Raw genomic sequence first — 16,114 nt, forward strand, 5'->3', positions numbered from 1 at the left:
GGTTTTTGGTTTGTTCATGTACATGTGCGCGGATGAGCACGTCATTGGGAGTGCGTCTTAAAAATGGACGCAAGGAAAATGTGGTAGAAAAGTTGAGCAGTGGCGCTGGCGCTGTATACATATTGCAGACGATGTATCCGTCGAATTCGCGAGGCAGCGATAACGACGAGTTTGGTGGTTGTTGTTGGAGCTTCGACGCCAGAGATGAAGCGTCCATGTGGGAGGGGTTTCCGCATTTGCGTGTCTAGTCTAAGCATCGATAAGCGTGACTATACGCTTAACGTAATGATTTCTTTTATTGCAGCCACAGGTTTCTATATTCTCGCGTCTTATTTATGTATAGATAAGCGTGACTTTAGGTCTGAAGTAATAATTTTGTATTGCGCGTAATTACTTTACGAACGTCCACAGATGTGCACGTAGATTTTTGGTGTGCAGGAGGTGAAAACCTGGGATTTACAAAGCTCTGGATCACAGCGTCTGACTATAATTGCTTTCCGAGCACTGCATTTCTTTGAAATTGAATTTTTTATGTAACTTCAGTTTCAATGTAACAATAAAGGTGCATTGAAGCGAATAAAAATGCATTTCGTCACTGCATCTTCTTATCCAAGTCGTGTAAATTTTAGCGGCAATTTATACCTGTTTTAGGGCGCAGCCCTTTGGCGCCCGTCTCTGGGCTGAGCCGCGTCACCGTCGCAACAGAGTGAACGATGGCAAGACCTAATAGTGAAAAAATGCAAAGGAGGGGAGTGTCGCGAAATTGTGAGGGGAGGGCGGTTGGCCGTGGCAGCGCGAGCGCTCTCCAAAAATGTGCGTTGGGAGAGGGGGGGGGGCTTTTTCCGCACGAGACGCTTGCCTGTGCGACGTTGGCGACAACGGGAGTGGGAGGGGGGGGGGGGGGGGTGATGGTGTGCGCTTCCTGCCTACGACGCGGATCGCGGTCCCTTTCTGAGACACGCACTTCGCGCCGCCGACGCAGAGGCTCATCATCGGTGCCGCCGAGAGAACCCACGAGTGAGCGCTGCCTCAGCGCACTGCTGCTGCTCCGAAATATCGCATTACGGAGTATCGCAACCGCAAGCCAATTTTGTAATGATATCTTCAGAAGGTGCCTAATCGCCTTTCGCGGCTGGCTAACCAATCACAGCGACCGTTTGCTCCAAAGCTGTCAGCCTGTAGGTGGTCGTGGTTTTTCTTCGCACCATGTGCAAACTAAAAAAGTGAGCAGAAAGGAGGTGGAAGCGAAGAGAACGTGACACAGCCGTTTGCGGTCAAAGAGGACTCCTCCCCATGAGCAGCGGTATCGTGGATAACCACATCATTGCACTGTTCACGTTAATGACGACCCGGTGGCAACATTCATTTTCGTAAACAGTACAACTTGCACTTCCTGAAGGCACCTTACGCCATCTGCTGGTTTGTTTACAACACTGGCGACATTGTTATATTCTATTGACTAACTTTAAGCTACTCGCAGTTCATAAAATTAGGCAAAGGACGCTAAATGAAAGCAGCCCATGACCCAATCAACCAACTCCTTTGGACAATCCGTAAAACCTGCAGGTCCTACTGCTTGAAGCACGGACTGGCTACGCCATCACACCAGACATTAGAGATAGGTGATAATGCATACCTGCCAGGTTTCGCGAATTGTCCGGGTGACTGCCGGATTTTGATGGTTTTGTACAGTGTACGACCGAAACAAAAATCTCCCGAATACGCCCCCGTGCCCCGTGTTTGGCCAGATCTTTCACCCAGTGTGACCTCATTGTGAGGGAGCTACCTGACAATCCAATCATACGCCAATTGACATCGTTACCAGTGAAGAGCTTAGACGCCTAGCCCGCCATGCGCGCAAGTTGAACTGGGGCGTTATTCAGAAGCTTTGTCCGTTTCAAAAGTATCCGCTTTGAGCGAGCCGTAATTGGCTAAAAGCGAACACCCGGATGTTACGCAACGCAAGCACGGCGGAGCTGCGCCGCGGCTTCTCGGAGCAGACGATTTGGGGCAGACATTTTTCATCGCCTTGTTGTTGACCTGCTGGCGGAACAGGTAATCAATAAGTAATGTTGACCTGTTAGAAATGTCTGCAGAAGCAATCCGCCCCTCGAAGACGACTGTGCGGTGGCTATGCGACGAGCTGCGAGACGAACTTGGCCGGCGGCAGTGGAGGCTCAGTGTCGAGTACCAAGTGATATTCGCGCTTCGTTCTTCGCTACCGGTGACTTTCAGTCAGTGGTCGGTAACGAATAAATGATATCGCTGACACAGCCCTCCGTGAGCCGGTGCACCTACGCCGTCGCCATCACACAGTGAAATAAACGATCGTCTTCGAGCTTGATAGCTGTCGAGCAGTCTATCAAAATTTCACGAGCCCTTGGCAAGAGATTTATAAACCTTTATTGGTACTTTACGAATACACATACCAGCTTAACGTTCGTAGACATGACGCGAAGCAGACGTGTAGTTAAGAAACGAAAATCCCGACCACTCACACATTTTTTCACTCAGAGTACCACAGAAATGCCAACACCGTTACGAACCATTCGAGACTCTTGGAAAAGCTCGCATCAGCATGTAGTTAAGAAACGAAAATCCCGACCACTCACATTTTTTCACTCAGAGAGTACCACAGAAATGCCAACACCGTTACGAACCATTCGAGACTCTTGGAAAAGCTCGCATCAGCATGCCTTTTTAAAGAACCGTACACTCGCTGTCCGTGTAAAAGCGAAGCAGTTAGATTTAACCTCTCCATCTTCTTGGTGAATTATGAAGACGAAATAATGAGGTTCTTTTGATTCTCGAGCCGAGAGGACGATCTCGACTCGCTCCGATGACCAACGTCCGATGCTTGAAGCAGGTGAGGGATGAGGACTGCCTTTCTTGCTGGATATTAGGTTTATTTACACTATTTACATTACTCCAAGTATTTACATCAGGACAGAATGACGGTTACATTGTCACTCTACCCGCAGCATCCTGTTCGGCGAAGATTCATACTGAACCAGATACCTCTCGACCGACCGAGCGACCGACCGACCCCCGGACAAAACCCGACACTCTGGTTTTGATCCCAAAAACTACGCTGCTCAAGAAAGAGCGAAAACCCGTTTCAGCATGATTCATATGGACCACAGATTCGCCACAAGAACCAACTAATTCGAAACATGCCCCCACCTGCGGTCACATGACCCAACACTATCTCTCTCATGCAGTCATGATGCATTACCTGCGCACGTTATTGCAACCGACAAGCAAATACAAGACATCTGCCACCCAGTCACTAACCACGCGGAGGGGTCGAACCATGAAGTTAAGCGGGCGGCACCTGCTCAAAGCCAAAGCCGAACGCTAAGAGCGGTCTTCGCGCGGCTAACATCTTACAGTGTCCTCGCCTTGCCGCCTCGCACTTGTCCGCGCTCGCGCCGGCACAATGAGGGAGTCGTAGCTAATCCCTTTTCCAGACAAAGGCACGCCGCTGCCCGCCGCGTGACTGGCGGGAAGAGCTGCTCCAAACCTATAGTTCACACCACAGGCTATGAGCAGCACTGTGGAGGCTACATTGTTGGCAACAGTCCGCCCACTCAGGGCGCCTATCTCACCGCGAAGGAAGCGACAAAAGGCGCCGGGGCCCTGCGGTTCCACCTGTCAAGAGAGGAGAGGAAAATGTCCTTTCATGGCCCCCTTCAAGATGCGTTAGGCGACCTCAGTGGGCGTACTCTTGGGAGGACAACCTAGTTTCCTGGGTATAGATCAGACTCGCTGAATATCTACTGAGCCTTGAGGCTATTGAATAAACGAAACACAACAATAAGTGCGTCGATGCCGAAATACGTAACACATGCTTATTATCTTGATACATGGTCATCGTCCAGGGCATAATAATCATGGCCCAAGCGCGAAAAATTTGAGTAACCTTGTCGCATTTTACGCTTTCGTGCCGCAGGAAACAGTTGGTTGCAGCTGCCATCTTTCGACATTCGTCCCTAGTGGTGACAACGTTAACCTTCGCCATAGAAAAATCTTATCATGTTTAGGTCTTCAAAATACGTTCAAATAAACACTTAAAAGATAGTTTAAAGTATGTTTGGTTGTTTAAAATGTGTTTACAAAAACAGTTGGGCGAAAGTCAACCCAAAGCCCGCATACAACGGAAGTAGGTCACTATTAAATGGACGGAAAACGGACGTTTCCAAAACGGACAAACTTGAGAATACCGCCCCTGGTCAGCACCATAGAAACGCTTAATGCGAGAGGCAGCTCAGCATAGTAAAGAAAAATTTAGGGAAGCTTGCACTAACGCGCAAGTCCTGAACGTCGAAGCTGTTGTAGGCATAGAGTTTCATACTAATATATACTAGAGGGAAATATGGCGTTGCAATCGCGGGCCGTCCTGGGCGCCGCCATAGCGGCTAGAGGCGTTCTTCGCCTACATGGCTTGGCTCGAATCCAAAGTCAACAAAAACGAGCAAAATCTTTTTTGTTCATCTTGCACGGAGCTTCTAAATAATCCCGGACTAAGAAATCCTTTCGGAGCTTCAGTTTTACAACATCAAAACAAATTTGATTAATCTTTCACAGTAATACTGCTGCTTTTCTGCAGCCAGAGGCAACTTCTCAGCCTGTTCATGAGCTATGCCAAGAACAAGTGGAACGTGCCTTCCCGGTCATCGCCTCGTGTAACGGCCAACCAAGCCCTCTCCTTCTACTCCGGCCGCTCTCCCCCAATTGCTAGCCCTCCCAGTTCTTTAGTCACGTGACCGTGTAATCTTGGGGAGACGCGTGGTGGAAAGCGGCAACGTTGGCAAAACGTGCTCCGCTCGGGTGATCCCGCTTAATAATCTCTTGGCCCTACCTAACGACATGTGGGCACTGCAGGCGTACCACTCACCTCTATTAGGAAGTGGGCGATGCGTTTGGCATTGTAAAATAAAAAAGGCACGGACAGCCTCTACAGTGGCGCCAGATTTCCCTCTAGTATATATTAGCATGAAACTGTATGGTTGTAGTTCAGTATTTCCGGACACATAATAAGTTGCTGTGTCATTGGTTATTTTCATAGTTGCGGTGCTAGTAATCGTCGCGATATGCATCTTCACATGGCCGTCGTCTTCGCGGCGAGCGGTGAATGCAAAGTCATCCTCAGCATTGTAGACTTCCACCAGCTCAAATGGGCGAAGCTTGCGCTAAGTCACGCGAGTATTGAACCATGGCGAAGCTGAAGGATTTCATTATACGTGAGCACAGTAGGGCACATCACCACACATCCGTACAATATTCAAATTGTTTATTTACATGTTCCGTCGTTGCTTTGCACTGTGCTAGTAGTAGTCATCGTCATATGCATCAGTATCGTCATGTTCCTCACGCGAAGCATTACATGCGCGGGAGGGCATGCCGGCAGCGCTGGGGTTTATATTTTTTAACAAGAAAGTGTTTTATTCCGAGATTTACGAAGATTTCACTTACGTCATATCCGTCACGGAAGTGACGTCAGTACAACGGAGAAAGCGGCCTGTAAAGCGTGCACCTCTGCACACAGGTCTTCGTGCGGGGAAGCAACCTTTAGTACTAAAGAGTTCGTTATTCTTCGGTTTGTTCGTTTTCGGGTTTTATATTTTAACACGAAAGTGTTTTATGCCGGGATACACCAAAATTTCACTGACGTCATAACCGTCACGGAAATGACGCCAGTACACCTTTGCGGAAGCGACCCGCCAGCAGGACGTCGCTCGCCAAGCACACCCACGAGACAGCCGCCGACCCGCAAATCATGCTCAGCTACAGCTTTCGCTGCACATTTCACTTTCGTGTTTTACCGCTTCCTATGACAGAGGAATCAACCAGAGTTTTTTTTTTTTTTTGCTATTACCTTTAGCTGAGCGAGCCGGGGACTCGGTGGTCGCCGCGAGGCCCACGCTGACGAGCGCTGGGCATTTTCTCACTCCTCGTGGTTATTACCAGTTTTTTTTTCTAAAGCTACCGCGCGTGCCGGGAACGCTCGGTTGTCGCCGCGAGGCACGCGCTCACGAGCGCTCGGCATTTTCTTTGTACTTTTTGCTGCAACACTGAATTTATGACTTGTACAACAGCTCCGCTGTTAAAAATTGCACCCAGTTCCCAGCAACCGTGTCCGACACGACCTGCAGTTGCGCAATTGTCACAGGAGCGAACATTGCTACGCTCGACAGTATTCACAGGAATTCCTGAAAAGGACGGCTTCAGTCACGTCGAAGATTTAGCAACTGACCAGTGGCGTAGCTTGCTAGTAGCTTAAACGGTCAGTTCCTGCTTTGTTGTAGCTAAATTAAGGATACATGTAAACTGTTCCATTTTGTTGGTACTAATTCTTTCATCTCTCAGCCCCCCCCCCCCCCCCCCCGCTTCCGGTCAGATCTCAGAACGTGGTAGGTATGGGAGTTTATCCGACAACATGAAAAAAAAAAAAAGACCGAACGGCATTTTACCCACATCGCCACCTTTCTGCGCGTACATCCTATGCCACAACAACAAAAAAACGTGGCAAGGTGGACGAAGCCAGAAGAAACACAAGCCACACTGTGTTCACACATACAATGATTGCAATAAACCACAACAAAACCAAAATGAAGCGTATATGTTCCTCTGCTTTTTTGCAAAAGATTCTAACCTTCTTCAGTTGACTTGAAACTGTCCGTGTGCGGGGCGGACATAAAAACACTATCAAGAGACGCGGCAGCCGTCTTGGAAAGTACTTTCCTTCAAGAGACCTGAACTACGTGGTCCGTGAACGGGGCGAATGGGTGGAATTATACTATACCACCTGCGAATTTTCTTTTTCTTTTCCTCTCCTCCCGTTCCTCTTTTGCAACACGAGGAGTCCAACCTCTCGGATATAAATTCATTCATTCATTCATTCGTTTGACCTCTGCGACATTGGTATACAGTCTCCGGTTCAAATGTTACGGCCAGGGTTCGAGCTTGTGCAATTACGGTTGCTTTGTGGCAATTTTTTACGTAAAAAAATATCGAAAAGTAATTTTACAAACTTTTATGTAAATAACAGTGATTCAGTGTGTTCTGGGTGTCTTTAGGTGCAGTGGGCAGCCTATCCTTATATTTAAGTTATGCTCTGCCCCGTGCCAGAAGTTCTGATTCCCTTGAGTCAGGGAAACGGGACGTATCGACCCGGTTAGTAAGGGTATGTGCTGCTACTGTTCTTGTTGATTATTAGGATGGTGACGATATGTCCTTATGTATGCGCAAATAAATTTCTGCGTGGAATCCGGCCTAAATCATGTTCTACAATTAAGAACACCCCTCACGTTCGCCGTTCAATACCTCAAACTGGAGAAACATAACTGTAGAAACCACATTCAACGCAAATTCTCCGGAACCGTTTTGAAGGATTGCGCCACGACGTTGTTGACACGTTTCCATCCACGGTGCTTTATTTTATTCTCGTTTCTCGGCACCCTGTCCGTTACCGTTCCTCCTTTCGTCTCACGTCCGATACGGGCGCCTCCGCTCCCTCCAGAAAGCCGGAAAGCAATTCTTGCGTCCACAAACCGTTTCCCGTTCCTATTTGTTCGGGGATCTTCAGGCGAGCGTGTGTGCTTTAGAGCCGCACATCCACCGTCATGGCCGGGGACATTCGGTAAGGTGGAATGGATGAGGAAGAGGCGGAAGCGGGGGACGGTGGCGACGCGGTTGTGTGGCGACTCAGGAATTGCGGCTCAGCTGCCACGGACAGTCAGCTTCTTCCATCTTGTTTTGCGCAACCACCCAGGCCGCGCTCTGTTTGCCCGACGCGAACGGTGGGGCATGGTTCAGGCTGAGCCAGTTTATGGAACCTAAGTGAAGTAGTGTGGACCGACGTCTTCGGTGTTCACCGTTACCATATTTCAAAATTGGTTCTTTGTACGGACATGAAAACGACCGGCATTTTGCTAGGTGTCCTGCTGCATTACCCAGCGAAAGCAAAACGATAAAAAAACTTTCGCGTTTCTTTCAAAGTGAAGCTTTGTATGGCTGGGGTTCCGTCCGTTATTCTTGTATTTGAACAAAACCTACCGAGGCTCCCCGTGTCTTTGAAACGCGAGGAGTTCCATAGCGCGAGACGTTTAAAAAATCACGCCATATCCACGGAATGAATGATGATAAGTGAGGCGAAGCTCGAGAGGGGGAGATCATCGGTAACCGTAACTCTCCCGTGAAAGTTCGCCCATTACATCATTAAGAAAGACGTAAGACTGGAGCCGGCTCACCCGACAAGGATAGGCAACTCGGTGTCTAGAGATACCACGCCCGACCTTACTTTCATCAAGAACTTTGGCTCGCAACCGGCAACGTGGCACAACACATCCACGGACCTGGGCAGCGACCACTTGATAATAGAAATCAAGATCCCTCTTCCTGGAGCACACCATGCTGGCACACGTAAATTTAAATGGATTGACTGGAACGACTTTAGGAAACTAAGAGAATCGCAACACGACGAAAACTCAAGCCAGATTACGGACATCGATGCCTGGTGCCGAGACCTCACAGGCAGCGTCGAGGCAGCAACTAAGGAGATCGAGACTGAACTTGAAGTAGACAAGATGGACAGCCGATTGGCACACATGATTGAGGCCAAGAACTCTATACTCGCGCGTTGGAAAAAACAACGCCTCAACCGCAAACTTCGCAAAAAGATCGCGGAGCTAAATCGCAACATGGAGGACCACTGCCGGGAGCTTTGCGAACAGCAATGGCACGAGCTTTGCTACGCGATCAACGGACAAATGCACAACGGCAAAGCGTGGAACATCCTAAGACAGCTACTAGACGAAACGAAGACGAAATCGCATCAGCGTGACCGACTGGCTAAACTAATACACAAGGAGATAATGGCCAAGGGCGAGACGGCTGTCAAAATGCATCTATTGGACAAGTACGTGCCACGGTCGACCGCGAAACAACACGGCCCTTATACTGGCGAGACTAATGAAGCCCTAGACCGCGACATAAGCATCGAGGAAGTGAGAACGGCACTCTACGACCTCAACAGCAGATCGGCGCCCGGCCCTGACCGGGTAACGAACAGAACGCTTAGGAACCTCGATGACCAGTCAATAGAAGCCCTAACAGATTACTACAACGAATGCTGGAAAACAGGCAAGCTCCCCCGACAGTGGAAGAAGGCCAAAATGATTCTAATCCCGAAGCCGGGCAAGCCCCCAGACCCAGAAAACCTCAGGCCTATATCGCTGACGTCCTGCGTTGGAAAAGTTCTCGAGCACGTCCTCCTCAATCGGTGGCAAAAGTACCTCGAACGAATAGAAGCCTTCCCCCACACGATCATCGGATTCAGGCAACACCTGGGCACCCAAGATGCCATGCTTCAGCTCAAACACCAAGTAATAGACGGCCAAACCAGCGGTAACAAAGCCATATTAGGTCTCGACATACAGAGCGCATTTGATCAAATCGAACACGCTGGAATCCTAAGACAAATATCGAAACTCAACCTGGGAGAGCGCAGCTACAACTACGTTAGAGACTTTCTAACAGACAGAAGCGCCGAACTCTTGGCGGGAGACTTAAGAGTCGGCGAACGTACCATGGGGCACAAGGGCACCCCACAAGGGTCTGTAATCTCCCCAATGCTCTTCAATCTCGTCATGATCGGAGTGGCCGAGAGACTCGAGAAGCTTGAGGACGTCGAACATACGATCTACGCCGACGACATTACCCTATGGGTATGCAAAGGCAGCGACGGAAACATCGAGACAGTACTCCAGAGAGCGGTCAACGAGATCGAAGATTACCTCCAAGACACTGGCCTGAAATGTTCACCAAAGAAGTCGGAACTACTCTTGTACCAACCGGCAAGAAAACACAAGAGTAAACCACAAAGGGAACGGGATAAGATCACGATACGCACCAAAGATGGTACCATCATACCCACGGTACCTAAGATCAGAATCCTCGGAATGGTCATCGAATCTCATGGGAGGAATGGGGACACGGTCAACCGTCTCATATACAAGACAGCCAACGCCACCCGGCTACTCAAACGAGTAACCTCGAAACGGGGAGGCATGAAGGAGGACAATGTAGTCCGCCTAATTCAAGCGTTTGTGATCTGTCACGTAACCTACGTGGCTGCATATCACCACTGGTACCAAAGTGAAAGGAAAAAGATCAACATACTGATACGCAAGGCTCACAAGATCGCTCTCGGCCTACCGGATACCACGAACACCGATCTGCTGCTACAACTAGGAATCCACAATACGCTCGAAGAAATAGCAGAAGCACAGAGAGTGTCTCAACTCGAACGGCTATCGGCAACAAAGACAGGTCACAAAATCCTCGAAAAACTGCATATCAGATACCACAGACAGCAAGGAAACAAGAGCACACTCAGCAACGAAGTTCGCCAAGCCCTACGCATAGACCCAATACCTAGGAACGTTCACCCAGAACACAACAAAGGCAGGCGCCAAGCCCGAGCCAAGGCCCTCACGGACAAACTCAGCGAGGACCCCGGCGCTCGCTTCGTCGACGCTGCAGAATACGCGGGCGGCAGCCGCTACGCCGTGGCGGTAGTTGACGCTGCAGGCACTACAAGATCCGCTGCGAGCATAACTTGCGTCAAGTCCGAGGAGGCCGAGGAGGTGGCCATAGCCCTGGCGCTTGCCGACCAAGGCTGCACTACAGTCCTCAGCGACTCACGCCAAGCAGTACGGAATTATGCCAAAGGGGAGATCTCACCCAAAGCGGCCCGCATCCTGGAGCGAGCCGACCTTCATAACCGGAAACACATCACTTGGTTCCCAGCACACGAAGGCAAGGTCTCAGAGACAAACGAAAACAGAAACGAGTCGGCCCACGTCGCAGCGCGCGCTCTATCTCTCCGCGCTGGCAACGAACAGGCCACACAACTCTGGTTCAGCACTAAGGACAGACTCGTCAACTACCAAGAGATCACCAAAGCGTATCGCCTGGCTCGCAGGACTCTCCCTCCACCCAGCGACAAGCTGGACAGAGCCCAGGCTGTCATCTTCAGACAACTGCAGACCGGAACCCTCCTAACGCCGCTACTTCTGCACAGACAATACCCCGATGCCTACCCAGACAGCAAATGCAGGGTCTGCCGAAGGGAGACGGCTACTCTAACGCACATGCTGTGGAATTGCAACGAACACCCCGAAGAAGCAAAGTCCGGAACCCTTCCGCCGCGACTAGCAGCGGCGCTGACATCCTACGACCAAGGAGAACAACTCTGGGCCGTCCAGCAAGCCCAAGAGGCGACAACGAGGCAGGCTTCCGACACCCCGCATGTGGGGAGAAGAAACCTAGCCAAGACGTCTCCCCGACGGTGACCTAGGCCCGGTCGACTAGCGTGCGTGCACGCGAGTTTTGCAGGCACATAATAAAGTTTATTCCACTCCACTCCACTCCACTGTGTGCGTACATTGTACAAATCAACTTTTATTTTCGGAGTCAATGCTCCCAGGCCCAGACCTGAAGAAAGACCCCGCGCCATCAAGGACTACCCCGCACATCCACCATAATTTGTCACGTAGGATGGGACACAACGGTAAAGAAAGAACTTTTGTTTAGGGCGAACTTGTGCCCGAACAAGACGAGAGGAAACGAGCAAGGGTCCTTACGTCTCGTTCGATCTCCGAGAACGACTGCCTGCGTTCGTGGCGTGATCTCTCGCGTGATCTCCCCCTCGCAGTGCACGTGCGCTCGCGCCTCGGTTGGCGAACACAGACAAGCTCGCGCTCCCGGTGCCGAGTTTGCGCTGCCGGTTCTTGCGCGTGCAACGCGGCCCACTTTGCGACATCTCCGAAAGCATGCGGCGGTCACGTACCACGAGACACAAGGGATGGACAGACCCATGGCTTTAGGAGCTTCGCCCCTAAAACGAACGTCCCAGTGTGTGTGATAGAACGCAGTCACCACCGAATTCGCACGTCGTTCAAAACATTATTTAGACCACACGCTTACACGTTTAATCACTGCCGACGTTCGTACTGCCTCCTCCCTGTCGGCGTTTTAAGGGCTACCCACACTGTGATGTGCGAGTAACCCTCCAGCACCTGTTCTGTGAATGTGCTTAATTCAGTGCTCAAAGAGTGTCCCTCGAAGGGTCTTTGGGACTGCCGCTTTCCGTGGACATTCAGCTAAAGGACGTTTTAGGACCGTGGGCATGTCCCAAACATGCTTTACGGGGCTACAAAAGCTCTGATATAGTACCTGCAACACACATGTCTAGGAAATTCTCTGTAAATAACTCAATGTTTCTGTGCGCATGAAGTTCTTGAACATCATCGCCATCATCTCCATCACGTGATCAACCGGCGTAGCAAGTTAGGCATTTTAGCCCGGCTAACATCGCTAGACTTCATTAAAGATCGTTCTCTCTCTCTCTTTCTCTAAGCGATTGCGTGGTGACCGTCCCATCGTCGGGGCAAAAGTTGCCGTTCCGTCTTTTGAATATCACTTATCTTCTGTCGTCGTAATGGGGAGGCCGCGTATACGCCTCGAGATTCGCGATCGCTGCGCCTCCTGCCGCCGCTTCTGCGCGGCGCTTACGGGAGCAGCGCTGCGTGAATCATTGGGACTCATGCAGGGTTTCGGTTCTCTTTTGCTTCTTTTTGCCTTACCGCAACCTAAACAATTTTTTTATGGTGATGTCTGTACGCAAACGGTACGTTTAGGGCACTTCAAAAAGCAGCTCCATCTCGGTAGAGACTCGGACGCCAACAAGAACTATCCGGTGACGCGGTTCTGCGCGCTTCTAGGCTGCTTTTACGGGCGTTGGCGACAGCAGCAGCGTATCACCACTGTCACCTCCGAATACGTCAGGCACAAGTGAATTCTATTGTCGCCTCGTTTGGACCTGGTACTATCACATTCAGAGGTTGGTTTCGCTTTGCCGCACGGACAACGAATGCGGCTTTGTTTCGAATATATTCGTCGTAGAAAAATATGTTTCGCGGATGTCATTACCCAATACGTGACAATAATTTGTGCCTTTTATGGGAATTAAGCCACGCAATAATGTTGTGTATTCCAAGGCTGTGGTTCATTAAATATGTGCCCATCTCACGCCTTATAGCAAGGACCAAGGAACGTAATGAGACAACGGAAAAATAAATGATTTGTTAAGTGCGGAAGAAACAGAACAGCTCGGTCAGGAATTTAAAAACCAAGTGCAGCTTTCGAAATACGAAAAATGTTTGTCGAAACTTGAGCAAGGTAGTGGTCTTTAGACCAACTAGATGCGAAATGCACTGATATTTCGCAAGAGAGGTGGGGAGGGGGGGGGGGGGGGGGAGACGCTAAACTATGTGTGTGCACAAATGCAGAGCGAATTCAATGAATGAACGTTTTAGTGATCACACTCACAAGCTGCGCGTTCAATTTCCTTCTGTTTTTGACATGAACGCACAGCTGATCACTTGGTGAACGCATTTTTCGGAGTGCAGGGCAGGGAGATTCAAAACGATAAAAGGTGTCGCTGAAAGAGTGAGGTATTAGATAAGGACATCTGATTGAAGCTTGTGCTAGCTTCTGCAGGCTCCCTGTGTCGTATGGTAATGTTCTAAAGACGTGTTTAGTCGCGGACGCGGTTTGCTTTATAAGCACGTCGCCGCGCTGGTCGCGGATGATATCCGTAGCAGATTATGAATGTTTGCGAGCGCTCACCTCAGGACAAGACGGCCCAGCATTAAATTCTTTGTCGAGTGGGAACCCCCGGTATAGTTTTGTATTATTTACCGTACTTCTTCTGTAGAATGTCCGTGAAATTTATGCCACATTAGTTGTCCAAGGTAGTGATCAATATCCGAGGCATTATATTAGCAATCGTAACTGGCGTGCTGTCAGGTATGAGTGCTCCGCTGGGATATGTAAGCACACAAAACCGATTTACATCATGGTGAAGAGGCATCGCATGACCATCTGGGAAAACGGTGCTTACGGAGACACTGTTAGTAAACTTCAGGGCAGTGGAATTACGATCAGTTCCATGCGTATGCCGGCTTCGCGACAGTGGTCTGTGACACACACCTGGCGTTCATACAGACCGAATGTACCTCACTAAGATCGCACCAGAAACATTTACTCTCTCGTAAATACATCAGATTTGCGAACAGAGCGGTTGCTCCACAGTAATATGTGTTTCCACCGCATGCAAACGGTAAATCTCAGTCTCGAACATGCCCCAAAAGCAGCGGCGACAGTGGGGAGCGGGACGGCGACTCCCGCAGCTGGTTTCGAAACGGGCCGCTAGTGGGATTTTAGTGGCGCCCCTACAGGCAGCGCTCGAGGAGTATAGTCCGGACTCCAACATCACTGGACATTCATCTTTACCATAGAATAGCTCATAATTTTTTTTTTCAGCTTGCCGCAGACTTTGACGTTATGGCTGCAGTTTATAACCACGAGGCCCACTCGAATTCGAAGATCCCCAAGGTTCAAATTAGTTCTCCACGCGTCGAGGCTAGGTGCGCAGTAGTATAGCACTAAGGATTAATTTAGCCAATTTGGATGCCTCTAAAATGCCCCAATATCTCGCACACGTTTTGCAGAAACGCTGTGAATGGCTAAGGTACCATTGAATTTTCGTGTCTGTGGGCGAAAACTTCCAGCGCTATACTCGTAAAAGCCGGTTATTGTTCTTGGTCCCGTATCCTATATCGCTAGGTTTACAACGGTGTCGGCGTACGGCGCGCGGCGGGATGACGGATGGGCGTTCTGGTGCCGATCTGACGCCAGATGCCATCCAGAGAGAGAGATGCCCAAGTTCTCATGCGAATGCATTAGCTATACGTTGGTCGAAAACCTGGCGTCAATGGTTCACCAAATGGATGATTGATGGTACTCAAAATGGCCGACAGAGGGTATGCAAGATGGCCGACTGCTCAAAGGATAAAAGACGGTCAATGAATGCTCGGATAGGGGTCATAATATGTGTGTTTCACGGCGTATGTCGCGTCGAAAACGCACTGCAGGAAGGCCAACTCTCTCTCATGATGATTATCATGATCGTGGGTGAAATGGAAGAAGAAAAAAAAAACGCTTTCTGTGGTCAGAATCGAACCTGGGTCCCTCGTGTTATGAAGCCGACACCTCTCCGATTGCGCCATTCACACACGGTCGAAGATGTTCGGATTTGGAGAAAGATAAATGGACGTGCAAAATTAGACAGAAAAATCACGTACCCATCCTACTAATGACGGCGATGGTTGAACTGGAATCTTCCTTCGTGTTACGGCCCCTTCACCAATTGGTGACAGAGATTAGAGAAAAATACCATCAAGCCATCCCAAATGGCCATGACATAATATTCCAGTGGCTTCCAGGTGACTCGGAATCATCGGTAACGTCTTGGCGGATGAAGTTGCTCGTATACAGGCCACGACAGCGAGCGCACCATCCTGCTTCCGCTTTCAAGAACCGACACCGCGAGGTCGCTTCGCTCCTTTGCTCGCAGAATCACCATGAAGCAATTGAACACACCGGACTTTTCGAATGACCGTTTCTATGTTCAAGGTCCCCTTCTTCAGCGCCGTCTTCCGTGTGGGTTGTCTCGACCGAAGTCGACTTTACTTTGTAGACTGTGGTTGGGAGTGGCCTTCACCAAAGCCTACTCCTTTCTCATACCCGCCGCGGTGGCTCAGTGGCTAAGGCGTTGCGCTGCTGAGCACGAGGACGCGGGTTCGATTCCCGGCCGCGGCGGCCGCTTTTCTGATGGAGGCGAAAAGCAAAAACGCCCGTGTGTTCGAGATTTCGGCGCACGTTAAAGATCCCCAGGTGGTCAAATTTAACCCGGAGCCCTCCACTACGGCCCGCCTCATCGCCTGCGTTGCGTCGGCGTGTTGAACCCTACAATCAATCAATCAACTCCTTTCTCATCGGTATGGCCACCAGCGCCCAATGTGACGCCTGTGGGCGAAAGAGGCGATAGATTTTTTTTGCCCTTTGGTCGTTTGTCTCCCTTCGTTTTAGATTCCTTTCTGTTTAGTTTAATTGTAGTGGTCGTTCTTTATTGTACAACGTTCTAGTTCAGATTAAACATCTAGCCACAGTCGCACAATATCGGCTACAAGGCCAATGAGCTTTA

At 49.9% G+C, this 16,114-nt stretch overlaps 1 protein-coding gene across 1 annotated transcript in view; it reads right to left on the reverse strand.

The window, feature by feature from the left end:
• LOC144168363 (uncharacterized) overlaps positions 1-10,784 on the reverse strand; it is a 17,092-nt gene extending 6,308 nt beyond the window's left edge. The window contains exon 1 of the mRNA XM_077697366.1: positions 10,747-10,784. Within this exon, the coding sequence (XP_077553492.1) occupies positions 10,747-10,784 (38 nt within the window). The remainder of the gene's footprint in view (positions 1-10,746) is intronic.
• Between the last annotated feature and the right edge of the window lie 5,330 nt (positions 10,785-16,114).

This window comes from Haemaphysalis longicornis, unplaced genomic scaffold (genome assembly GCF_048455015.1).
Source record: "Haemaphysalis longicornis isolate Haplotype H1 unplaced genomic scaffold, Haemaphysalis longicornis Haplotype H1 scaffold_2, whole genome shotgun sequence".
Taxonomy (NCBI): Eukaryota; Metazoa; Arthropoda; class Arachnida; order Ixodida; family Ixodidae; genus Haemaphysalis; species Haemaphysalis longicornis.